Source organism: Talpa occidentalis, unplaced genomic scaffold (genome assembly GCF_014898055.3).
Source record: "Talpa occidentalis isolate TD23 unplaced genomic scaffold, MPIMG_talOcc4v2.1 talOcc4.2, whole genome shotgun sequence".
Lineage (NCBI taxonomy): Eukaryota > Metazoa > Chordata > Mammalia > Eulipotyphla > Talpidae > Talpa > Talpa occidentalis.
In genome coordinates, this window is record NW_023602073.1 from 103391849 (window position 1) to 103418408 (window position 26560).

Consider the following 26560-nt stretch of genomic DNA (forward strand, 5'->3'; position numbering starts at 1 on the left):
AAGTTGCCTGAATACTCACTTAGTTTGACCTAGATAAGCTAACCTAACTCATTTTTTTTCTCTACAAATATCAACAAAAGGCTTTTTTTCCAGTGAAGGTTAAACCTGAGTTTGTATTGAAAGGATTAACTGTTGCACTGTGGTCTATGGTCACTGTTACTTCCCAGGTCATTGCTATTATCTTCCACAAAAAAAGTGGTAAGCACGAGTCTACAATTTCTTTTGTTATCAAACAAAAACCTATATAGTATTTTGAAAATCAGTTTTGTAACCATATATATTATTTTTCATTCAAGTTAAGGGTAAGTGCTCCCCTACAGTGGATAGTTTTATCTTTTTGAAATTACATACTATTATATCCACTCTTAGTTTAACTGTAGGTTTTTGTATTTACAAAATTCCACATAAACGGTAACAATAATCAGAACATGGAAGATTTAACCTATGTGTTTACAGGAAAATTCTATGAAGGACACATGATAAACTTTTATAATTGTAACACATGTGTTACTTTAAGGGCTAGTAAGCCCATCTTCTCATCTAGGTTTAGACATTACAACCAAATTCTACTTTAAGCAGCTAAGTGCTAGGGAAAAAAATTTAATTACTGCTTTATACAGGTGAAGAAATTCAAGGGGCCCTAAAGATTAAGTGATTGGGCCAAAAAACATCAGGTAGCAGGCAGACCCAGGATAATCCAATGAATCTAATACTATCTCCATTAAATCATGCTTAATTCATTTTAGAAAATTCGGTAAAAGGCTTTTGATGTATTAAGAGAAAACTCTACTTAAATATAAACATTTCCATAAGACAAAATTACAGGGACTTTGGGCTTTATGTAATTCCGAGATAAAAATTCTCCCACATCAAATAAAAAAAAATATATCTTACCTACTAATTATACATCATGTGTTTCTTTGAAGAAACAGTAAATCAGACTATTTGGGGGAAGTTCATCTATTGTGTATTGCACCATTAGAAACAGAAGCTAAAATAGACATTTTACAATGGCAGAAAACATATACAATGAGATTCCACACCAATCTTTATTTGTTTTTTGGGGCCTGAAACAAATCTTGTAATTCCCTTTTCAAATTACACTTTATTCTCTTAATGATGTGGTTTACCCCATTCCACAAAAACAACTAGAAATATTTTTAAAGAGGATCTCTTAAGACAGTTTTTATTAACCAACCCAGACCAGTGAATGTCTCAAAAATGAAATCTGTTAATTTTCTGGTAGTGTCATTTTAGGAAAGATATCATAACCAAATGATTACAACTAATTAAGATATATGTAAGTTTTAGCATTCACATCCCAAATCATGGAAGTCCAATTTTAGAAAATCTTACCACCCAAGGGGAACATAATTTATGGCATAGAATAAAAATGAATTCTCTGAATTATGCACAAAAATCTGAAAAACCCAAATATCTAATTGTAACACTGATGCATCTACTAATAATCACACCATGACTGCGTTTTTAAAAATATCTACAGACTTAAGTGATATGAAGCTTGCATATTATGGCAGAGTAAACAAAATTGTCAAATACTACTTTTGGCTCTAGAACATATCTTGCCCAAAAATGTGCATATCATAACCAACAAAACTTTTCTGTAGAATTTTATTTTGAAAATATTATTTCACTTGAAGATTGATCTAAAAAACATTTTAAGATATGAAAGTTATACAACTTATCTATTACAAATTAATCAGATAATTCTGAAACTAGGTACACTGTTTAGCTCACCTACATAAAAAATATTGCACATTTTCTTTTGTCTCCAGATATGAATGATGTCTAAGCCATATAGAATTCCAAACTATTTAAAAGCTGTTTTGTGAAATGTCAGTTTTATAAATACCAAAACTAAATGCACTGTAAAACAACTGTTTTGGTAAACATGCATTTATTCACAGTTGATTTATTTCCTCTAGATAAATGCATAACTACTCAAATTATTTAAGAACTTATGTAGCGTTACAAAAGCACACTATACAAATCTATTTCTACCTTCACTTTTGAGGAAACACTGATCTTGGCAAAAATCTGGCTTATTTTAAAATAAACTATTGCTGGTAAGAAGACATACTTTTAGCTTTTCTGTGACCTGGACCTTCTTGTCTTTTTAAATTGAAATTTAAAAGCATTTGTTTTCAGAGATTTATCTATTGCCACATAAGTGAATTGTCGTATGAAAATGGACTCTGAAAGCAGATGAGTTTTTAAATGCCTGCAGAGCCTTGTTTTACTCATAAGTAGTATTGACACCTTAAATTGTTAGATCACTCACCAATCATAATTTTAGAAACTGACAAAACCAGACCACTTGATGTTATGAAAGGACACAAACCTGCATAATAATACAGCATTGCTCCACTGAGTTGAGGTCATATTATACTTTAAAAATATAAAATAAGTATATTGAGCTGTGGATCTTATTTCTATAATAATCCCAAAATATTTAAAATATGCTTTTAAAACAGAAGTGGAGTACTGCAGAATATAATTCCAGATTTGACTAATTATGTCAAACACAATCATTCCTCATAAATAACTCCTAATGGTGCACTGGCTCGACTGATTTTAGCAATTTCATTTTACAGGAGTGAACCACAGTTTATAAACACAGAAAATATATAACTTAAAAATCCCCAAAAAGTTTAGAAAGTTGTCATCTGCTTCCAAATGAAAAGGTCTATTTCTGGCCCTCATCCACACCCTTAAAATTGGAGTTTGACAAAAATCCATGGGTACAATTACAGACTTTGACAAACTATTAAGTTAAAACCATTTTCTTTGGGGGTAGATGAGCGGAAGTACTTTTAAAACCTGTTATACAAAATTCCAGCTGCCTTTTTATAAAAGTACGTTCCTTAGATTAAAATCATAAAATTAAGGTGCAAGAGGTTAACAAAAATGAACTAAAGAGCTTTATTGACATCACAGTACATTCAAGAGTAATTTTAAGAACATTACAGCTGAAAGAGAATGGCATGTTTATCGTCTTATGCACTATTTTTTGAAAAAAATGTAATACAAAGAAATCCTATTAAGTAACTTGGAGCAGCATTTGGAAAAAGTACACCTATTTACAGATTAAAAAAAAAAAAGATTCTGGTTTCACCTACACAGCCACAATGTGCCTCTATAATGAGACAAGCCCTTAAAACTCATGGAATTTTTTAAACATCATGGCATTCTTGCCACATCATTCCTCAGCGTTTACGGCGGGGAGGGGTTGTTGATCTGAAAAAGAAGGGAAAAGACAAAATTTAAAAATAAAAATGCATTTTAAATTAAAGAATCTGCAATTTTTAAATAAATAATATTATATAGGATTTCTTAAATTACTTAAGATTATGATCATTTATCAAGTACCAAACTGAGTTTATAAAAGAGAGAGAGAGAAAGGACACTTTCAACTTTGAATAAATTCAGTCAAATTTTTTAAAAAATCAGTCAAAATACTTTAAAAAGTATACTACCTTGATCGGGACTTAGACTTGTGTTTGCGGCTTGCCTTCTTACCAGACCTTTGAGATTTCTCCATGGATCGCGATCGACTATGTTTAGGCTTCTTAGCCTTCTTTTCTTTGCTACTTCCTGGAGATTCAGAACTGCTCCTTCCACTAGAATCAGAGCCTGAATGTTTTTTACTATCTTTGGTAGTACTTTTCTTACTATCCTGTCTAGAATCATGTCTTATGATTTTTACAGATATAGAACCACTCCTAGAGAATGTTCTTTCACTTTCTCGTTTCCTTTTTAACCTATCATCCTGACTACTGAACTTAAAATCTTTTTCTTCCCTTTTTTGTTTCTCTTTTCTTTTATCTTGTTCACGTTCCCTTTCTTTGTCTTTCTTTTTCCTATCTTTATCTACACTCCGACTCCTCTCTTTTTTCCTCTCTTGTTCTTTAGCCTCACCTTTATGCTTATGACTGCTCCCACTAAGATTTCCACGTTGATCATCAATTTTACGCCTATCTCGACTCCTACTGCGACTGGCACGATTAGTTCGCCTATCCCTTGAGCGACTTCTACTTCTACGTCTCTCTCGGGAAGGACTTCGATTTCTTCGTCTTTCTCTTTCAATGCTATTTCTATTAGATCTCCTCCTATCTCTAATCTTTACTCTAGTTCTATTACTCTCTATTTTAATTCTGCGAGAGTAACTTCTACTCCTACTACGTCTACCTTTAAGTGTTGGAGATCTACTCCTACTATGTCTCTTTTTCCTTTTGGGCGAAGAAGATCTAGAAGAAGTACGGCTACTACCTGAGCTAGAACTGTAAGAAGAGCTAGAGACAGTACTACTAGTACTACTAGTTCTGCTATTGCTACTGGAACTACCACTACTAGAACTTCCTGATCTACTCCTTCCTTGTTTCTCTTTTTCTTTATGTTCTTTTTTAGATTCTAAAATTGATGTAGTATCATTTGAAGTTCTTTTCTTTTCATTAACCACATCACCGTCTGCTTCTCTTGCTTCTAGTAGTGATAAACTATTTTGATCTTTATGGATAAATTCATTCATCTCTTTTGTGACCCTTTCTGTTTGCTGCTTTTCTTCTGAAACAGAAAAAGGCAAAAATTCTAAGTCAAATATATAGTGCAATAACTCCCATACTACCAAATTTTAAGCTATCATACAATAATAGAGCAATACTGTTCAAAGGAAATAGTGTGCAAGCCACATTAAGCAATTCAAAATTTTCTAGTAGCTACATTTTTAAAAAGGGAAATTAATTTTAACATTTTACTTGCTGCACCTCCCCCTACAGTGACCTTCAGGGCTAATGGCTGTTGCCATGGTCCCTGAGGTCCGGCGTGGGCAAGGAACCATGCGCGCAGAGGGAGAACAGCAAACTCCCTAAAGCTTAGATAGGCCGGATGCCTGTTAAGAGATAACGACCACCAGAACCCGCCACAAAGAAAGTAAAAAGGAATGCTGAACACACGAAACCTTATCTCGCTTTCTCAAGGCCCACAAACTTTATTCTGCTACAACTGTCTTTCTAAAATCTTTCCTTTTTCTGGTCATTGATTGCTAATTAAAAAACATACGTAATTTAATAACTGGACTAACTCAAATGAAACATTACTAAACTCTGTGTAATAATAGAATTGTTAGTTTTATGATTTCTCTGTTGTGTCCTTGGCTTTGTTAGCTTTGATCTTAATGAAAAAATATTACTTTGTTAAAAGTATATTCACCCATGCAAATTAATAAATAAGTTAGTGGTAGTGAGTAGTTATTAAAACAAAAAAGGTAATTACATAGAACAAAAGAAAGATTATTAGCCTGACTACTTAGGAATATGATTAGGTCCAGATGTAACTTCGGACATAGATCACTGCCCTCTCAATGATAAGCTAAACCTATGAGCCAGCTGGTTTAGTTCACTGATAACCGATCCTATGCCTTTAGAAAAACATATATATACTGACCACTGACTCAAATAAAATTGCACTCAGATTTTCACTCTCTTGAAGTGTGTCTGTGTGTCATTTATTCACCGACTCCCTGACTACCCCGCACAATCTCTTAACCCTGAGACGGCCTCATCATCCACTGCTGTGCTGGTCCGCGGCATTTACTAACCAATATATATTTAAAAATCGTCATTTCAACTGTATCCAATTGAAAGGAATACCGAAATAATCTGCTTTTTAAATGTAGTCTTTAAAATCTAATGTATATTTTCTAGCTATAGCATATCTCAATATGAGCTAGCTACATTTCAAATGCTCAGTAGCCCTATGTAGTTAGCTACCCGCTTGGACAGAACAGCAATAGAGTATTAAAACATAGAATTACAGAATGAAGCAAGTAAGAAAAGATTCTCTTGTCCAATAAAGCAAGTTACAATTAAATAAGTAATTTATTGGAAATTTTGGGTTGCTGTTAATTACCTTTTAAATTACACATAAGGTTTTTTACAAAAGAAATTCTAAATAAATATTATTTCATTATTCCTAGTATCATTATGCAAACTGTTAAGAACTGCACTTGTATATATAATATTTTATATAAAAAATTTCTAAAATGACCTCTATTATCCTTAGATACAAATACAATTTAAATATCTTAGCTGCAAATCACTTTTCAGTAATTTGACAAATATATTGTAAAAGTATCCTTTTTCATTTTAAGAATTTTAATGGGAAATGAAAATACTTTAAATAGCTTAACTTATAGCCACTAGAATGAATGGCTCCCCGCCCCCCCAAAAAAACTCACCTTTTATAAACATTTTTTTAATTTGATGTTATTATTTTTTCACATATGCATCATTATAAATAAAATCTACATATTTTGAATATTACTATTAGTTTTGATTTTAAGTTTGATAAAAATTACCAAAGAGCTAAAATCTTTGGTTTTATCTACATCATACACTATTTACATCTAGCTACAAGAATGAAATGAGTGTATAAGATATACCTTCCAGCTGTTTATCATGCAGCAGCTGCTGTTCTTTTTCTTTTCTCCAAAAAGCTTCCTGTTTTTGCCGGATTCGGTGCCGTAATTCCTCATCATCAGTGTCAGATGACTCAGAGCCTCTGTCACTCCTCTCATCTTCACTGTCTCCTGATCCATAGCCACCCAGTCCACCTGTGTACATAAAGCCCAGTCTATCATATGGAAAAATTATTCTGTGCACTAAAAACTTTTCATGGTCCGAGAAGAAAGATCATTTTTTTTTCATTGCCTTTTCTTGGAAGAATATTCTTATTCGGGGTGGGGAGGAGTATAAATTCCAATGGTAAAGGAGTTCAAAGAAACCTCATGAAAATCAATATTTAGTATCTTATTTTTTTTCTCAAATATGTCACATATTTCCTACCATAAAGGAATCATGACAATGGTTTTGTTTTACTGTCCTTGCTAACTAACAAAACCATTTAACAGGGCAATAACAAAGCCTCACTAAAGCATAATCAATTCAACTAGCTTAAAAAAAGTTAAATATCCTGAAAATATTTCTAAAATTAATTCTTTCATTGTTCCAAAACTTAAGAGATGCCAGGTAGTATGCTAAGTTTTTTCCCTAAAAAAATCAGAACACTGCAGCTAGTTCTCACTAGTACAGAAATGCTATGGTGCTAAAACTACTCCCCACCCTGAAGTGATCTAAATAGTAATAACAAAATCACATGGGCATTTCATTCTAACCATTTCTGCTGATCCTCTCTAAGAGTAATTTGAAATGAAGATGTGGAAAAGGCAAATTTAAGCTTTTAATTCTTGGAAATGTATCATGCAAGTAGCAAATTATGAGCATATTACTATTATACCATGAGTAAGATAAACCCTTTCCTTTATGTTAAAACTTGATTTGCTGCAACATAATCTAAATAAAGGCTATACTAGGCATTGGTGGATAGGCTCTAATCTAAGGCATGTATGCAATAGTTTTGAAAGTGAGCTTAACTACTACCATAGCTAAATTATGAATTATTACAACCTACCCTAATAAACTATGGATTAGTCACGTTATAATATTCCCACTGTGAATGCTTTCATAAAAAAAAAAAAAAGGCAAACCTTTTAGAGACTGCTAAAACCCTAACACTTAAGTTTATAAACTGAGTAGGAATAGTACAGTTTCAAAACAGAACATGTGAGAGACAAGGTGTGATTTTTCCCGTAAGGCCCTCTCAAAAATAGGAGAACACTTACCAAGTCCAGTGAGGGAAGCCAGTGCACTGGACTGTGCCAGCTGTTTTGCAGGAGCTTTGTATCACATCAACAACAGGAACAACATGTTAACACAAATAGCCACGATTTCATAGTCATGAGAGTCTATGGTATTGTTAAATCTACTACTATTGCTGCTTCTTGGGGAGAGAAGAAACATTAAAAACATAGCATTCATTTTAAACCAGTAGCATGTCTGGCCTTGAAAAACTGTAATTCTGATGTGAGCTGCAATTGTTTTATAATGACGAAAGAGGTTGACCAGTACATCGGTAATTTTATATTTGAGGTATGGTCCATAATTAAAATTTGATTTCAATACATTTTCTTAAGTATTACTAAAAATATGGGAGGGCAGGGGACTCACTTGCTTCTATGAGAATTATAACTGGTAAATTGTGAAAACTCTGAAGTCAGAACAAATTGTATTAGAAGTCATACACCAATACCATGGTATCTATAAAAAAAGTCAGGTAAAATAAACTGAACATCAAGAATTTTCCACAATACGCTTTTTAGAACAACAGCATAGTTGCTAATTTGTGCTCAGGTAGTTTGGATAAAACAAAAATATTTGTATAATTTGAAGATATGATGTCTTCAAATCTAACCTTTCCCAAAGAGTTAAACATGCAAGAAGAGACTATTCAACTATCTGCTAGTCATTCAACAAGGACAACAACAAAAAAAAGTCCAAAATAACCACTAAAACCAAAATACCCCCAGAAAAACAAAAACAAGAACACCCACAATATACCTTTCGTTGCTTTCCGGTGTGCATCTTTGGCTACGTAATAAATTTCTTCATCTGTGACATCCAGCAGAATTTCAGTCAGAAGCATTTTTGTCAATAACATCTAAACAAGGATATTTTTATACACTGTTTATAATTTAATTATGATCTTTACTAATAGTTTGAATATTCAAAAAAATCCAAAGGCAAACCCAATTTATAGAACATTTTTAGATAAGAGCAAATCAGCCAAGAAAAATATACCTTGAAAATATTCTAAAATATCAAAGCTTTAAAAAAATTCAAAATAATACAGAATTAAAAAAAAAATGCTATGTTTAGATACTGAATTATAATTCTAGAAACATTTTTCAAATCTCCCTATTAATAAAAATTTCCACAGATGTTTTAAGTTCAAAGAAGTATCTCTTCATTTAATATTATTATTAGTAAGCAGCTTGAGTTTCTTAAACCACTTAGGAATTTACATAAACCCTCAGCTTAAGGTAAAATCTGAGGGGGAAAAAAACTATGAAAATAAGAAAATGGCAGTGATTCCATTCTACCAGATAACGGTCTCTCTCTTTTTTTTTTTAAAAAGATTTATTTATTTATTCATACAAGAGCTGGGGTACAGGCCAGAGATGTGGGCGGGAGGGGGAGTGGGAGGATTCACCAGAGACAGAGTGGGAACAGAACAGGCAGACTGACCAAAACACAATGCTGAGGGGAGCAGCAGGCGAGTCAGGAGAGGTCTGCTCCCTGGCGGGCCAGGGATCAAACCTGTGCTGCAGAGGCTGCAGACTGCCTCATAGTGCAGTGCCCAACCCAACCCCTTGCGCCACCAGGGAGGCCCTTTTCTGGGGACTACTTTAATACAAACTTGAAGTAAGAGCTAGTTTCTAGCCCTGGCCTGGCTACCAACAGCAGTTTAACATGTAGTATCCTTAGACTCTCTCAGCTATTAGACTCTCTTGCTCCTATTGAAATGAGAGTACAGTGAAATCAGTATCTTCTGAACACATTCAAAAGATCACTGGTCTTTCCATGTGAAAAATGTAGCATGTTTCCCAATCTCAGAAAATGACAATATACATTACAGATGTTAAAGGCTTTGTGAAGTTTCACAACGAAGAAAAAAATTTCAATCTGATGCTTTCTAAATTTTATTTTCTATTAAGTGTTTTTACTTTTCTCAGTATTCAAAAACAGGGTCTCATATAGTAAAACAGTTTAATTACAATAACATATTAGGAAATATGCTTACTACTTTATGAATTGTGATATCAGCATACATTTTATAACTATTCCATGAGTTCTCAATTTAAATGTGTAAGAGAGCCACCAATTGTTTTTTAAACATTATAAACAAAATGAATTCTGTTCATGGAAAGACATTTAATATTTTACCATTTGATACTCTTTCTCTTCTTCAGTCATCTCTGGTTCACTTTGCTCTTCTTGTGGAACAGGAGATGGACTTCTGGTGACTTTTCCACTGCTTGCAGCCTCAACATTTTCAGTGTCTTCATCTTCCTCATCACTGTCCTGAAAATGTATGCTTAGTCCAAATCATGCTTATAATGTAAAATCATTATCATACATATATTTTAATCCCCCAAATTAAAGTCTAAGAAAGAGATAAATAAAAAAGACATTTCTGTCAAAATTAGGTAATAAAGTATTCCCTTACAGGGAATACACAATGATGTAAAAGATATATTTTAAAAAATTATAAAAAAGAATTAAAAAATGCAAATCCAAAAAAATAAAGTATTTCCTTACAGGAAATGTAAGATTACAAAATGACTTATGAAAATTAGTTTTTTCTTTTATTTTTTTCCCTTTGTCAGCTTTTTTAAGTAAATAACCAGAAACATAATGCTCAGAGACTAGATTTTATTAGTATTCAGTGTATAAGATGGTCCTGAAATGAGTTACAGAACTTTGGATAAATAAACCACACGCATATTACTCAGTGTAACTTATTTTTTTAAGATTTATTTATGCTTACCAGAGTTGGGGTGTGGGTGGAGGGTGGGGAGAAGATTCACCAGAAACAGAGCAGGGAGCAGAGCAGGCTGATCTACTGAAATACACTGCTGAGGGGAGCAGCAGGAGACAGGAGAGGTTTGCAGCGCCACGTGGGTTAGCTCCCTGGCTGGGGATGGAACTTGGTGCTGCAGTGGCTGTGGATAGCTTCATAGTGCTGAGACATAATAAGCCCTTGTGCCACCATGGAGGCCCCTACTCATTGTACTTTTTACAACTGTAAATTAAACTATTTAACATTTAGTTAGTTTTCAGGTGTCAGCTGGCCTTGAAACTTAGTGGAATTTGATTCTTTTTTACCTATATGATAGATAAAAAGTCAAGTCTATTTCAGATAAAGATCAGCATTTTATCTGTATGATTTTAGGTTTTCAGAAGACAACATACCTTAAAAAAAGGGATATTTCTTTAGGCAAAGAGGTATTCCAAGTCATTATTAACTATCCATTCTACTATGGAAAGACTATTTTAACAAGGGTAAAGAATACATGTAACACAAGGTTAAAGGCATGTAGGAGGAGAGGGAAGATAATGTCCAATTTTTTTGGCACTTAAAAACATCAAATCTGAAAATACACTGTTTTGTGTAAAGACTGAAAAAAAGGATAAACTTCAATAGTGGTAGTAGGTTGTTTCTTCTTAACACCTAAAACAAAATCTTAACTTTGGCATGGTTCTTTTGCTACAAGATAAGTTATTTATGGATTTTATGTAATTTAAGCAAAATCAACATCTACATAAATCTAATCACCTTGCTGTCCTTAAGGCTTATTTTGGAAATGGAAAATGGCCTTGGAATGAAGACCATTTTCTTGAGTTGCACTCTGGCCAGTGCTGTGGCTGTCACACTATCTAGGAGCACAACATTGCTGAACAAAAAAATGTCCAAGCCACTTATGCCATCTAGCTGATGAAGACTTAAAGATTATAATTTTATGTTAACGTCAGTGCTCATATCACAAACTATGAAAGTTTTTATATTACCAGGTACAGGCATATATTTAATGTTCTAAAAGGCCAGATTTCTCAATTGCCATTTTAACTTAGTTTTGTTTTATAAACCACGATCTAACAAGAGAATACAAATTTTGTTTGTCAAAGTGATCAAGCATTCCATTGAATAATTAATTTCTCTATGGCACAAAATGTTTTATAAACTCACTGTCCCAATGCCATAATGTATGGGCAAGGGTGGCTTGATGGAGGGAATTAAAATAAACGGTACTTAGGGGGTCTCCCTGGTAGTACAGGGGTTAGGTTTCAGCACTATAGCTCGATTCCCCGCCAGGGAGCTGGCCTATGTGGCGCAACAGACCTCTCCTGTCTCACCTGCTGCTCCCCTCAACAGTGTGTTTTAGTCAATCAGCTTGTTCTGCTCCCCACTCTGTCTCTGGTGAATCCTCTTAACCCCCTGCACCACTGGCGGGCACCCTAGCTCTTGCATGGATAAATAAAATAAATCTTTAAAAATAAAATAAAAAGTACTTAAAGCCAAAAAAAAAAAAAAAAAAAAAAAGACAAAGGATATCATTGAAAGCCTATTTCATTAAAATTTAGTTAAAAAACGTTAATAAACTCAGTGCCCCACTTTTCTTTCATTTTACCTTTAGTACCACATACAAAAAACATAATTCCCATGGGCCTCCCCTGGTGGCGCAGCGGTTGACCACTGGGTTGCGAGGCTGCCCGCAGCCTCTGCAGCACCAGTTCGATCCCTGGCCACCAGCGAGGGTCCCACAAAAAAAAAAAAAAAAAAGAAAAAAAAAAAAACACACACACACAATTCCCGTATACTTACTGAAAAGTAATTTCAGGAACATTAATACTTTTCTAGAAGCTAAAATGACTATTTCATAAGCTTCACATAGAAATCACATGGAGGATCATGTCACCGGATTCTACTCACAAATTTACTTCTCTGAGGTAAGCGAGGACCATCTCCTCCTTCAGCGTCTTCTGTGGCCTTCTTTTCTTTTTTTGACAATTGTGAACGTTGTTGTTCCATTCTTTCTTTTTCCAACTTCTTCTGCTTTTCACGTTCCATTTTTTCAAGACCTTCACGAATCCAAGCTGGAAGAGTCCTGCGTTTTACTGCATCTGTTTCAAACATGAAAAAATATTTGTAAGTCAGTTAAGTAATAATAGTAACAAATAACTGAGTTCCTTGTTCTTGAATTTCTATAAACCTTGTGAATAAATCAAACCATCACCTCACTTTATCCCAAAATCATACTTAAAGATCATTCTTAACTCAGTCTCTTGCAAGTGAGGAAGCTGAGACACACAGAGATTAAGTGATATGCTCAAGGTTACTAAGCCCATAAATATCCAGATGGACTAATTCAGAGCCAAACTTACACACTACACTGCTTCTTAAAATATGAAAATAGAACAGAGTCAAAAACACAAATTCATTGTCACACTGAGAATTCATGTGAACAAGTATTATGTCACAAGTTTAAAAAAAAGTTACACATTTCAATAAAAATCTATAAATTTCTATAAAATTCTACTTTGTGAAAAAAAGCAAAGACTTAAATGAGATGGTTCATTAAGTGTTGGGTTTGGGGCTTTCCCATATAAAGTAGCATAAGTATATAACTTGTCAATGTAAGTTCTAATATAGCACTTAAAAACTGAACTTTTCTATCAAATATTTATGGACAGTATATGGAAATAATCATAGGAAAATTAATCTGGCAGCAATGTATCAAATTGAGAATAGAAAAAGATCAGAGACAAAGAATAACTAGGAAGTTTTAAAAAGGATGAAAAGTTCATATACTGGAATAACATCAAATTGTCAACAATGAAGAAAATATCAAGATGCTCTAGCCATCATAAATTTACCTTTCATCATAAAAACTGGAGTTTACAGTATAAAGATTTTAAAAAATTATTAAAACTTTCTAATTTAGACCAGTAGTCTTTTATAATTTTAAAACTCATGACTATAAAACAATAGGATTTAAAAAAATAAATTTCTAACATATCAGAGGTTATCAGGACAATTTAAGAAAACAAGACATTCTTTTAAAATAATCAAGAAATGATGTTAATTGTGGCTCACTAAACTGAAATAGCTACCAATTTGTGGAGGCTCCTGCTTCACTGGAAGTGCAATAGGTGAACGCTGCCGATCCCTGAAAGTTGATGGCCTTTCTCTTCGATTCTGGGGGGGTGCCGGAGGTCCTGGAGGTCCTGGTTGCCAATAAGGAGGATGAAATCCACCTTGCGGTGGACCAAAAGCAGCCCCATGCTGAAAGAGTATTGCAGTTTATTTTTCTTCACATCTATACAATATACTCTCTGGGACACACGTGTGTTATGAACTGGGACAGTAGAAATCCATGTGTGCAGCAAATCCAAGATTTCCATGGTTCTAACATCCGACAGTTTCACAGCCCCCAAAACATATGCTTACTTTTTTCGAGAGTAAGATTTTCTATCTACACAAATGCTAAGAGCTGTCTAAAATTCAACTGATAAACTAATTTTTTTTTTTATCAATTCCCATTTCCTACTTCTTACGAGCTTAAGTTGTTTCTGTAATCTTAGAAGAAATGCCTGTTTTAAGCACAGATTAAAAATAACTGAATCAATACTTTTTTTTCAATTTTGCCATTTTCAAAGGCTTTTCTGAGTCATTTGCCAAAAAAGCTTTGTCTTGTCAGCAGGGGGATCTATAAACAAATGTGGTGTAAGAAAACACTCCCTGCTACTATACTTCTTCAAAAACAAAACCAAACAAAAATTGTAGTATCTATATACCGAGTATAGGTATACAAAAAGTTTCTGACTGGGTATGAGTAGGAGTATTACTCTCTCAAGGTGAACACTACTTACATTTATGTCCATTATTCATAATTAGTATGAGTTTTTTCAAAATTTTAAATTATGATAGTTTATAAGGTATCAGTCACAATCAGTTATTTCAAAATGACACCTAGAACTACAATTTAAGGGTGGACCGTGACAGAGCGTTTAGAGAAAATAAAATCTCACAGAATAACACTATTCTCCATAGAGTTCTATGTCCCTAGAAATGAATTAGATGCTACAAAAGAAATTATGTACAATTCCACTAACATGTCAGAATGGGAAAAAAAACTGCATGTAAGAAACAATCTATGTTCATGTAGTCATGTGTTTTTATTTACCAACTATAATTTATTAATAATGTATTCAACTACTGTGCATTTTCTAAACTTTATTTAGCATTTGTATATACCACTTTGAAATTAAGAAAACAAAATACCATATAGCTATCGCGTTTACACATTTTTCATTTAATCAAAAAATTTCCCCAACAATTCTTTAAACCATTTTCCTGAACAAATCAAAAACCAGAAATCAAAAAAATCTAATGAGTTTAATACTAAAAAATTGATACTTTTTCTGAGACATATGTATGTACATCTGTAAAAGTTTGAAAAGCAAAACTCTTGATGAGACATTTCCAAAGAATAGATTATGTGCACATCTACAATATTAAAGCAATAAAATATCTTTCACCTGATAGTCAAACTGGTTCACTGGCCCCACTGCAAAATTATCAGGTGGTCCACCAAAGTTGTGATTGTTCTGGTTAAATATATGCCTGTTGTCAGGGGCAAATTCCCCACTGTCCTGACTGTTGCTGTCTTCAGAAGGAGGAACAATGTCCATTGGGCCTGGTGTTGGTGGCATCCATGGCTGATCTGGAGGGGGATGTGGGGGTTGCTGATGCATTCCCCATTCTATTTAGGATTCAGGCATAAAAACATTCAACATGGGGTTATAACAAAGTCAACACAAATTTTCTAGATTTCAAGAAAGCAAAATTTTTTTCAAAAGAAAATAAATTTATGACTTCTTGGTCAAATTCCTCTTGTATATCTTAAAAATAAACAATGAAGTAAACTAGCAATGTAAATGAACTAACTCAACTCTAATTTATATCCTAAACAAGTAATAGCCAAATGCCCAGTTATTTTAACAGAATTCAAAGCAATTTTCTGGAATTTTTCTATTTCTGCTCATTAACACCTCCATAAAAATAATCTTTTATGGAGATAAATTTATATTATATAAAATATAAATTTTATATAATTTCTTTCGTCCATAAACACATTTATCTTCACAACCCTGTGAGGTAGGGAGAAATCATACTACTTTTGTCAATTTCAGAAAGAGAAACTGAGGTACAGAGGTAAATCACGAAGGTAAGCAAAAAAAGTCAGTAGAATAAACTGGGGACGTGAGGATACAGGCTAAGCCATTCACAAATTTGAACTTGGGAACCAAAACATCTTTAAATCTGGGAAAATTTGATGGAGCTTCAAGAAAATTAAAAATAAAACCACTCCAGAGTATCAAATATTAGAACATTAACTGTATTTTTAAGTGATGTTAGAGGATTACTACCTTATTTTTCCATTTTTACATATGGAAAGAGGGATATAACTTCATCATCAACAAACTCAAATGTATGATTCTTCTATAAATAATTTGATGTGACTATTATAAATCATACAAGTCATGGAAAATTGGACTAGCATCAAGGAATCGAAACCACACTGTGAACTAAAAAAACAAAGAAAAATGTAAAAGATATAACCTATGGAAGATCTTCACTATCAGACAAAAAAAAAAGGCAGAAAAAAAGGGGCGGACAATAGGAGTTGAGTATATTTGACAGACAAGTTTGTCACATAGTGACACAATTTTTCTTTAGAGTCTAGGCATATTTTGTTTTGCCAGTGCTGCTTCTGAAAAGGCCAGAGGTTGCAACAGAGAGACATAGAATGCTCTCTTCCCTAGATGTCAAGTGAGGTTTCCAGTGTTCCCAGCCCCTGTCAGCCTAGGAATGAAGAACCAAGAAAAAAATCAAACTGAGTGCCACAATGCTAGCAGACTGAGTACAAAATAAATTTTACCACAAAATTTCATGGTCTAACCTAAATGAAACTACCGATGTTTTAGGAGCATTAATTTCAAGAAGTCATAAAACTAAGCAAATTAAACTATTTAAATTAATTATTTTATTTCATAAAAAGTCCTTGAATTTGGAAAACATAAAAACAACCAACCTGGCTGCCACATTCTGTTAAAGTTTGAATCGCCTTGAAAATTCCCATGATTGTTTGGACCAGATTCCATGGTAGGCATATCCTGTCCATTTGGCATCATTCCTGGAGGTTGTTCTACCATGCTTTGCTGTCCTGAAGCTTCTCTTTGGGCAATCCAAGCTTGAGCCAATGCAGCCCAGTCAATCTGGCCTAACATAATTTTACAAAGCAGATTTTAGCATTTAGAATGCAGAAGCTCTAATAGTGCTTCTATGTAAAACAAGTACCTATGTAAAACAAGTGCTTCTATGTAAAATAAGAATTCTTGCTAGAGACTTCATTACAGAATGTTATAGCTAAAAGGAAACTCAAAAAATAACCCATATTCAGGCAGAGAATGATATAAACTACTTAAGATTTTTAGAAGAGGACCCAAAAACCACTCTTATCTAATTTCTTCTTTTATTTTTTTAATGATTTGTTTTATTTATTTATGCATACAATAGCTGGGGTATAGGCCAAAGGTGTGGGGTCAGGGCGCGGGGTCGGTGTGTGTGTGTGTGTGTGTGTGTGTGTGTGTGAGAGAGAGAGAGAGAGAGAGAGAGAGAGAGGATTCAGAGAGAGAGAGAGAGAGAGAGAGAGAGAGAGAGAGAGGATTCACCAGAGACAGAGTGGGGAACAGAACAGGCAGAATGAATGAAATACACTGCTGAGGGGAGCAGCAGGCAAGACAGGAGAAGTCTGCTGCGCCATGGGGGTCAGCTCCCTGGCCAGGGATCAAACTCCTGCTGCAGTGGCTGCTGATAGCTTCATAGGGTTGAGACTTAACTCCTTGCCCACCAGGGAGGCCCTTATCTGATTTCTAATACTAACTTATAGCAAGTTTACCCCCTGTACTTTAGTTTATTGGGTTTTCTAAAGTCTTCAATTTCTTTTTTTTTAACCACCACAAAAATAGATATCAAACTCACTCTGTTCTTCCTCAAATAGGGTCAAATCCAGGTCAACACTGGATCCTGCAGACCCTGGATGAGTACAGCAACACATCCCTGTTCCTCTTCACAGTGGCCCTTCGTGATTAGCTAAGGATCCTTTCTCAGTCAAAACAGATCTCCTAAATTCATTGTCCCTAGTATCTTAAAGGTCCTCTTTTCCTTCTCAAATATCTATACTTTAAGTTAAAGATCTAACATTAGTAATTTAAAAAAGTAGACTAGTTTCCCATATTTTAATTTAGCAAATATGAAAGTTATTCTTATATATTTTGTGGCATAAATTGACATAACCCATATAGAGTTAAATTTGGCAATGTGTATCTAAAACTTCAAATGTGCAACTGCGTCTTAACCTAGTTTTTGGATGTTTTTCCCTGAGAAGATAACTGGACAAGTAAATTATGTAATGTATATAAAATTATGGTAATTATTTCAAAAAGTAAAAAGCTAAAAGAGGATTTGTTAAATTACAGTATAGTCCTATAACAGAATGCTATGTAGCATTAAGATAAAAACAAAATTCAGATTAACCCGATAAAGGTAGGGTAGTGCCTACTGTGAAACAAAACTAGTTATGTGTCAATAACTCTTAGCTGAATAATAAATGGGTCTATAGTCTTTCACTTTGCATATGCTTGAAATATTCCATCACTAAGAGTTTTTAAATGATATAGCATACTATGATCTACATAAAATTATTAAGATTTCAAATTAACAAAGAATGCATGCTTTACTTAAGCTGCACATTTTAAACTTTCCTTCTTTAGAAAAACAAGAACTAAGTTTTTTTTTTTAATTCTTTTATTTTTTAAAACAATCTTTTTTTTAAGATTTTATTTTATTTATACAAGAACTGGGGTACAGGCCAGATGTGCAGGAGGGTGAGAGGATTCACCAGAGACAGAGTGGGGAACAGAACAGACAGATTGACAAAATACACTGCTGAGGGGTGCAACAGGTGAGACAGGAGAGGTCTGCTCACCATGTGGGTTGCTCCGAGGCCAGCGGGGATTGAACCAGCAATGCAGAGGCTGCGGACAGCTTCACAGCACTGCGCTCAACCACCTGTGCCACCAGGGAGGCCCCAAAAAGTTTTTATTTTTTAAAAAGATTTATTTTTATTGATTTGTGCATATAAAAACTGGGTGTAGGCTAGAGGTATGGGGGTTGGGGGGAAGGAGAGGGTGATGAAAGGATTCACCAGAGACAGAGTCGGCGAATCTACAAGACAGGAGAGATCTGCTGTGCCATGTGGGTTAGCTCCCTGGTCAAGGATTGAACTTATGCCACAGTGGCTGGCAAAAGCTTGATAGCACTGAGTCTTTAACCCCTGTGTCACCAGGGAAGCCCAAAACAGATTTTAAAATGTATAATCTTTATCAATCTTTCTATCTTTTGAGAAAGTCTTCCAGGGAAATCCATTCCCTCGTATGTAAGCTATAACAATATCACTTATGAGAAAAGATTAAATTCTGACCGTAAAATGAGTCAGTAAAACAATCCCAATTCCATCTCCCTTAAACCCATCTCCTACTCACCACCACATTATCTTCCAACCCCACCAACTTTTAAATTCAATTTGTTTCCTTACTTGGATCCTGTTGGTGCTGGAATGACTGCATCCATTGCTGCTGGTTCAAAGGCCACTGCTGCCAAGGCTGTCCTCCTTGATCCCACATTTTAACTACTAAAATATATTTGATTTTCTGTCTTCAACAAAATAAAATAAAAATTAGAGAATAATATAAAAACTAGAGAATTCTTTAATTTTTAAAAGTGCACACATTGGAAATTATATGATGGTAGGTACATTTATGTGATCAGAGCTCTAAAATTCTGGTCAACAGATTATCAGAGGTGACTAGAATTTTTAGGTTGGCAGAAGCAGAAAATTTCATGTTACTGCTAGTGTCAGAGTTTGGTCTGTGGGAAGCACAGCTCTAATCAACTTAGCTCAAAAAGGGATGAAAATTCTTTTTATTTCCCCCAATGTAAAAACTCTAGAAATATAATTTTGAAGATTATTAGGAGAAGAAAGGTGATTTTAATGCCGTTTTTTAATCCTCAGATTTCTTGAAGGAAATCAAATAACCCTTGCTAAGGAAAACTCTTCCTTATAAACAATTACAGTTAATGAATGAAGAAAGTAAAATAAATTTTGAAAATTGCCATATTGCCAAACTAATAAAATAACTGATTCAGGCAATCTTCGAAGAAAAGTTGATGGGAAATCAAAAATTCAAAAGATGCCAAAATGTCCCCAGAATAACTATGAGTATTTTCACCAAAATGTTTTACTGAATCCAACAGATTTTTTGAATCTCAGTTCCAGTATAAAGGAATTACGGGAGACAAAGGAACAAGGTAAACAATGTTAAAAGCAACAATCAGATTAATGTCAGCAGGTGACAGTCTAAAAAACCAGGTTTCTTAACACATAAATAGCATAGTAAAAAGAGAAAATGGTATTGACTATTAAATCTAGGTGACAGGTATGGAAGGGGACTTATCACACCAAAACACTTTTCTGTAGTTTGAAAACTTTTATAATAAAAAGTTTTAAAATCCCTACAAATGTAGTATCTTTGTAATTTTTTCAACACTGATATACAACCTTCTTCAAGAACCAATGACATGCATGGCAAAAAAGAATGTTTCTTCATTTTTGTACCCAGAATTTTAGCACATAGCAGGGCATTCAAAACACGTTTACTATGTAATCTTGGAACCTATACAGAATTGTAAATTAATATTACCGCAATAAACTGGAAAAAAAAACAACCCATAAATGTTTACTAAATGAATCCTAAAAACAGGGCAAAAGCAAGTCTTGGTATTGAAGGATCAAAAAAAGTAGAAAAGTGGGCCTCCCCGGTGGCGCAGCGGTTGAGCACTGGGTTGCGAAGCTGCCCGCAGCCTCTGCAGCACTGGTTAGATCCCTGGCTGCTCCCAAGCCACCAGAGGAGGGTCCCACATGGTGCGCAGATCTCTCCTGCCACCCGCTGCTCCCCTCAGCAGTGTACTTCAGTGTACTTCTGCCTGTTCTGCTCCCCACTCTGGCTCTGGTGAATTCTGTCACCCTCCTGCGCTTCTGACTGTACCCAGTGTTTGTATAAATAAATAAATAAATCTTTAAAAAAAAGTAGAAAAGTCAGATTAAATAAAGTTAAGAGACACCAACTCAAATCGAGCAATTGGCTATAACAATTTAGGCTCTAAGAGTTTTCATCTCCAATCAATGGCAGATTTTGACCTCTCAATTAAAGAATTGTATGAGTTAGGGAACACACATTCATTCCTTTGTTACCTTGATTTACGATAGCCTTCCTTAACTGCAGTTATGTTTTCCAAAGTTTTAGTTACCCATGGTCAAATATTACATGGACATAGTAAGATACTTAGAAAAAGGTTCCGTATTTACTTAGCTTTTATTACAATATATTGCTACAGTTGTTCTATTTTATATTTATTGTTCTTATTATGTTCTTACTGTGCTGAATGAGCAAATTAAACTTTATCATAGATATGTATACATAGGGAAAATATAGTACACATAGGGTACAGTACCAGTCATGCTTTTAGGCAACCACTGCAGGGGCAGAGCTATCTTGGAACATATCCTCACAGATAAGGGGGGACTGCTGTACTTCTAAGTCAAGTGCACTTGTCTTCTAATTGCTCTAATATAGTCCATTATAATAGCTTTATTAGAATATGATGAAATAGTCATTAAATAACACCACTTGAAGCCAACAACTGGACTGGGTATCAATTTCAAGCTAAATATACTTTTTCTAATCTCTCTTCAGATATTCTTTCATCTGCCTCTCTTTTCCATTTCTTTTTCAACTATACCCTTAAAGCCCTTAAAGTACTTTCACATACAACTTTTAAAGGTAATAAATAAGAGAAAATACCAATTATTTTGATTTATCTCAGAGGTTTTACCTTCTGTTTAAAATCGAGGATGACTCACACTACAGCTTAGAAACATAGCAGCAAGATTACTTATGCCCTGAAAAAAAAAAAAAGAGAGCAGGTTGACTATCTCCAAATTAACTTGAAACTTTTTTTCCATTAACTTTATAATGAGCATTATTTACCATTACAAAAGGAAAACAAGCACATCTTAAATTATTCTTACTATGTTCTTCATAAAAAATGAGAAGGCAAGCTTTTAAAACATTTTTTCCTTTTGAAATATTTTTATTTATTTGAACAATTCATTAACAAAACAAAACAATGTCAAATGATTTGGACTGTCATACATGCTGAGGAAAAAAGGGACAAGAAACATCAGCACAGAAGATCTCATTCACCTGTTAGCTTACATGGCACAGACAAGACAATAAAATGCATTAGGTTTTTTTTATGGAATTCTACGTTTAAAACTTAACACTAGCGAGGTGAGAACAGTTTGTCCCTCAGTTCTGTTTTCTTTCCACTTGATCATAGCATTTTAAGACTGATAAAAAGACAAATTTATCTTTTTTATCTCCCCAGGTACAGGACAGCTTCTTGTACATAAGTCACTAAACAGCAAATGAACAACTAGACATTGTATAGCTCCTTCTTTCTGTTTACTTTTAAAGGTTAATAATAAGGAAGCTACTGACCTATATTTATGAGGGCCAAAAAGCTGGCAAAAGCACAACTTGCTGTGTTTTCCAAAAGTCTAAGAGCATATCAGAGCTCTATGCAGATATTCCCGAGGCGGGCTATAGCTCATACAAGAAAGCATTGTCACTAGCTCATATGCCAACTGGAGATGCAAACTGATGTGCACTTAGTAAAAACACTTTAATGATGAAAATGACAGGTATTGACTCCCTAACCATCATTTCCAATACAAAGATTTACTTTTCTAGATATTCTGTAAATAAAATTTTCTTCTTATTCATGTTTATGGTTTCTATGAATAACTGTTTTTTCATTCCTTCTTTTAAATCTTCTGGTCATCAGTAGTTCCCTCGATCAGAGAAAAAGTTCTGGTTCATAATGCCTACAAGAAACTGAGTATGAAAACAAAGTACACTCTAATCCTTGGTTTTCTCATCTGCAAAATGGAGGACACAGTAAGTGCTTGCTTCAAAGGATTAGTTGGGATTAAATGAGGAACACATAAAAACTCAGCACAGGAAATTTCATAGCACTCTTCAAGTTTACAACTGGGGGGAAGAGCGGTTGATCAAGCCAACCAATCTACTCAACTCCATTTTCTTCTCTAAAAGCAGATTTCATTTTATCTTCAGAAAAAAAAATCTTCCTGCCCCTAGTCTATCATAGGTGGCAGATTTTATTATTAAAAAATAAAATTCAAAGCTTTCTTATGTCTAAAGGTTTTACTTTCATATTTTCAAGAGTCTTGATTTGCATTAATTGCAGTTATTTTTCAGTTTATTGAAACCAATCACTTCTACTTTTACTATATTTTCCAAAGCTTCCTCCATCCCCTCCCCCCCACAAAGATTTTAGGGGCTACCATTCAAATATACTGTTTGATACACTTATGAGCATATTTATCCTATCCATTTTTTAGATGACTCTTAAATATTCGTTGTTGAGGTTCTTAAATTTATTTGTTTGAAGGATTACTATTAATGTTTGTAAAAATCCTCTCATATACTATGTGACAAAACATGGATGAGGATGAAAATTCAATGCTATTTTAAAGCCCTTAAGCATCAGTTGCAAAATCAAAGATACAAAAGCAAACCTATTCTTTGATACAAATGGTGAAATGTTTCTCACATCAAACACCCAAACTTAGAAAAATCCAAAAATCCTCTTCTCCCTTGGCATTCAGTCCTCCACATCAGGTGATAGATTTCAAAGGTGGAAATGACACTAATAATCATTCGGAACAAGGTAAAAAAAATTTTTGCAGGCCTCCCTGGTGGCACAGGCGGTTGAGTGTCGCACTGTGAAGCTGTCCATAGCCTCTGCAGCGCAGGTTTGATCCCATCCCACCAGCGAGAATCCCACATGGCAGGGTAGGCCTTTCCTATCTCGCCCGCTGCTCCCCGCAGTGTATTTCGTCAGTCTGCCTGTACTGTTCCCTGCTCTGTCTCCAGTAAATGCTCTCACCCTCCCGCTCATCTGGCCTGTAGTCTGGTTCTTGTATAGAAATAAATAAATCTTTAAAAAAAAAAAAAAAAAGATTTCTTTAAAAAAAAAATTTGTTTTTGCAACTTGACGTCCAAATGCATTTTAGTATATAATGAAATACTTTGCACCTTGCAGCTCAAGCAAGGTATTCAAAATAATACTGTAGAATAGCTTGCTTATATTTAAAAAAAAAGTGGTAAATGGAAAGAAATGCAGAGTGACACCACAGTAGCAACAAGCATGATGACCTTGGTTCTAATGACATCCTCCAATCAAAAAAAAAGAGAGAGAGAGAATTTTTAAATAAACAGCTGATTCCCAGGATTGGGCAAGAAATATACAAAATGAGTCTGGAGCTACTTACAGTATCAGGAAGTAAGAAAGAGCCTCCCCGTTCCCTCACAAAAGGATGGAGGCATGTCAAATGGGGTGTAGCAAGCTCTCCAAAGTGGAACAATTTGAGGAATAAAATAGTATTGGATTACAATGTGAATTAGGACACAAATATCTGAGTCCATACTAATTTAAAGAGACAAATCTCCTGTGCAGAGGAATTGCATGTAAGTTATGTCTACACTCCACCCTAAAGGAAGGAGAACATTAACTCTCCACTCAAATATGAACTATGCAAAGAGACCTCCTTCCGATGACCACAGTATGGAGAGGAGGTAAGGAAGAGTAACCTCAGCGTGGACAAACACTACGTCAAGCAGATGGTGAAGGTTAATATCAAGTTGATAAATCCCTTCATAGTATGTTCCCTTAATAGGATGTAGTGAAAAAGGTACTTTGCCTCAGACTTATAACACCAGGCTTATGAGAAAAACATCACAAACTCCAATAACAGAGCACGCTATACTATACCTGACCAGTACTCCTCAAAACTGTTAAGATCGCTGTATTAATTTGCTAAGGCTGCCATGATAAAATACCATAAACTGAGTGCCTTAAACAACAGAAATGATGCCCTCACAGTTTTCGAGGTTAGATCAAAATGTCAGCAGTACAGGTTTCATTCTAACGTCCCTCTCCTTGGCTTGTACATGGATATCTCCCCCCACGTCTTTACCTGGTGTTCCCATTGTGTCCTAATATTCTCTGCCAGTCATATCTTATTAGGGCCTACCCTAAGACCTCATTTTACTTCTCCAGAGACCTTATCTCCAAATACAATCACATTTTGAGGTGCTGATGTTAGGATTTCACATTTTGAAGGGTTACACTTCAGCCTGGATTAATCACTGAAATCAAGGAAAGCCTGGGGAATTGTGACAACCAAGAGAAGATTACCGACACATGACAACTAAATGTCATATAATACCCTAAATGCATCCTGGGACTGAAAAAGGTCATTAGATAATAACATAAGACATCTAAATTAACTATGTACTTAAGTTAATAGTAATGTGTCAAGATAGGCCACTAATAGTAACAAATGTACCATACTAAATTACTGCCCAATTTTCCTATAAATCAAGTGTTCCAAAAAATAAGTATATTAATAATTTTTTTGAAACATAGTCTCAAGAACATCTTAAGTTACTGTTGTTACTTTCCCTATAATCCATGACACAACAAAACAGTCCTAGTGGTGAATCTTTAATGTTCTGGCTTGTTTTGATTGTTTTAAGTTACTGTTGTTACTTTCCCTATAGTCCATGACACTACAAAACACTCCGAGTGATGAATCTTTAATGTTCTGGTTTGTTTTGATTGTTACACTAAAACAAATTCCAAGTTTATTTTGCTCTCCCACGAATTAACCAGGGAGAATGCCCATGTTGCTCATATGACGATAATCACCATCATAGGATAATATAACTAAAATATTTTCCCTCTGAAACTGAACATAAAATGCCCATTACAGGGAAAGAACACAAGAGAGATACACACTAAGGAATCTAAAGGCAGTCAACAGAACGCATTCCCCTTGGGCTGCGCTTGCGTAGTGGAAGCTGCACAGCGCAGAAGGTCCAGGTCGGGGCCCCCCGCCTTCTCCGCCCCGGTACCCCTCCCCATAAGGGGGTTCCCACTGCGCAGGCGCAATGCTTAACGGCCAGTCGGGAGCCCAACAATTAGTCCCTTCTGATCCGAGAAGAAACTCTCATAGTTAGAGGAGGGGGTCGTGAGTATTCTCTGTAACAGCAACATTTCCTTTTTCACCTGCAGCACCGCTCTGATTCAGAATCAGGCGGATGCCACTGTTTTCAGGGGATGAGGTTCCAGCGGTCGCGCCAAGCAGCGTAGCAGCTTACGTGTTTAAGTTATGTTACCTTCGGTACAGAAACTAAGGAGATTGTAATGGCCAGGCAAGTCCCCACGCGTAATTGTTCTCCGCCACTTACCCACTCTGGTTCCGGAACACCGTTGTCGCCACCGTTCCTGTAATGCTTCTCCTACCCTTTCGATGCTTCTACTTCTTCACGAACAAGACAAGATGGCGCCCGAGTAGCCTCACCCGGAAGTGAATATTAATATCCGCTGGTCATCTGAAGCCATATTGACCCCCATCCTGGTCTTTGAGCGCGTGATTGTACTCGGGTAACACGTTTCGACGCCATTTTTGATATGGGCAAAACCGCCTCGACTCCGCAGACATCATCTAAGTGAACGAACATTCCTCTACATTGCCTCTTACTGGAGCCAGCGCCATACCCAGCCCACTCTCATCTTCACCGTGGACAGAAAGCCAAGAGGTTTCTCTACAGGGGACACCGTCAGTTTTTCCAATATAGCAACTTGATTCTCCTTCAAGAGGAGGTATGTTCTCCCCGCCTTAGGCGCTCATTGCAGAAAAGAGACTGAATTCGCGGCAGTACTTTGGAACTACGGAAGGGCCTCAGGGTCAAACTGAGTCAACTCTGACGCACGGTCTCCGCGCCCGGAGCGCTGTTTCGGGCGGTGC

General features: G+C 35.2%; 1 protein-coding gene across 2 annotated transcripts; it reads right to left on the reverse strand.

The window, feature by feature from the left end:
- Window positions 1-1618: 1618 nt before the first annotated feature.
- PNISR (PNN interacting serine and arginine rich protein) lies at window positions 1619-26268 on the reverse strand. Of its 2 annotated transcripts, none has more exons than XM_054699045.1 (13): window positions 26001-26268; window positions 21496-21562; window positions 19139-19253; window positions 16574-16762; window positions 15018-15241; window positions 13590-13761; window positions 12409-12599; window positions 9861-9998; window positions 8475-8574; window positions 7700-7753; window positions 6461-6631; window positions 3498-4584; window positions 1619-3258 (listed from the first exon to the last, which is right to left on the reverse strand). In XM_054699045.1, exons 3-13 carry the CDS (start codon window positions 19224-19226, stop codon window positions 3228-3230), a joined length of 2445 nt encoding a protein of 814 aa, XP_054555020.1. In that variant the 5' UTR covers window positions 19227-19253; window positions 21496-21562; window positions 26001-26268; the 3' UTR covers window positions 1619-3227. The 2 variants fall into 2 exon arrangements, with proteins under 2 accessions (XP_054555020.1, XP_037376038.1); XM_037520141.2 differs by having other exon boundaries at window positions 19139-19257; window positions 26001-26267.
- Between the last annotated feature and the right edge of the window lie 292 nt (window positions 26269-26560).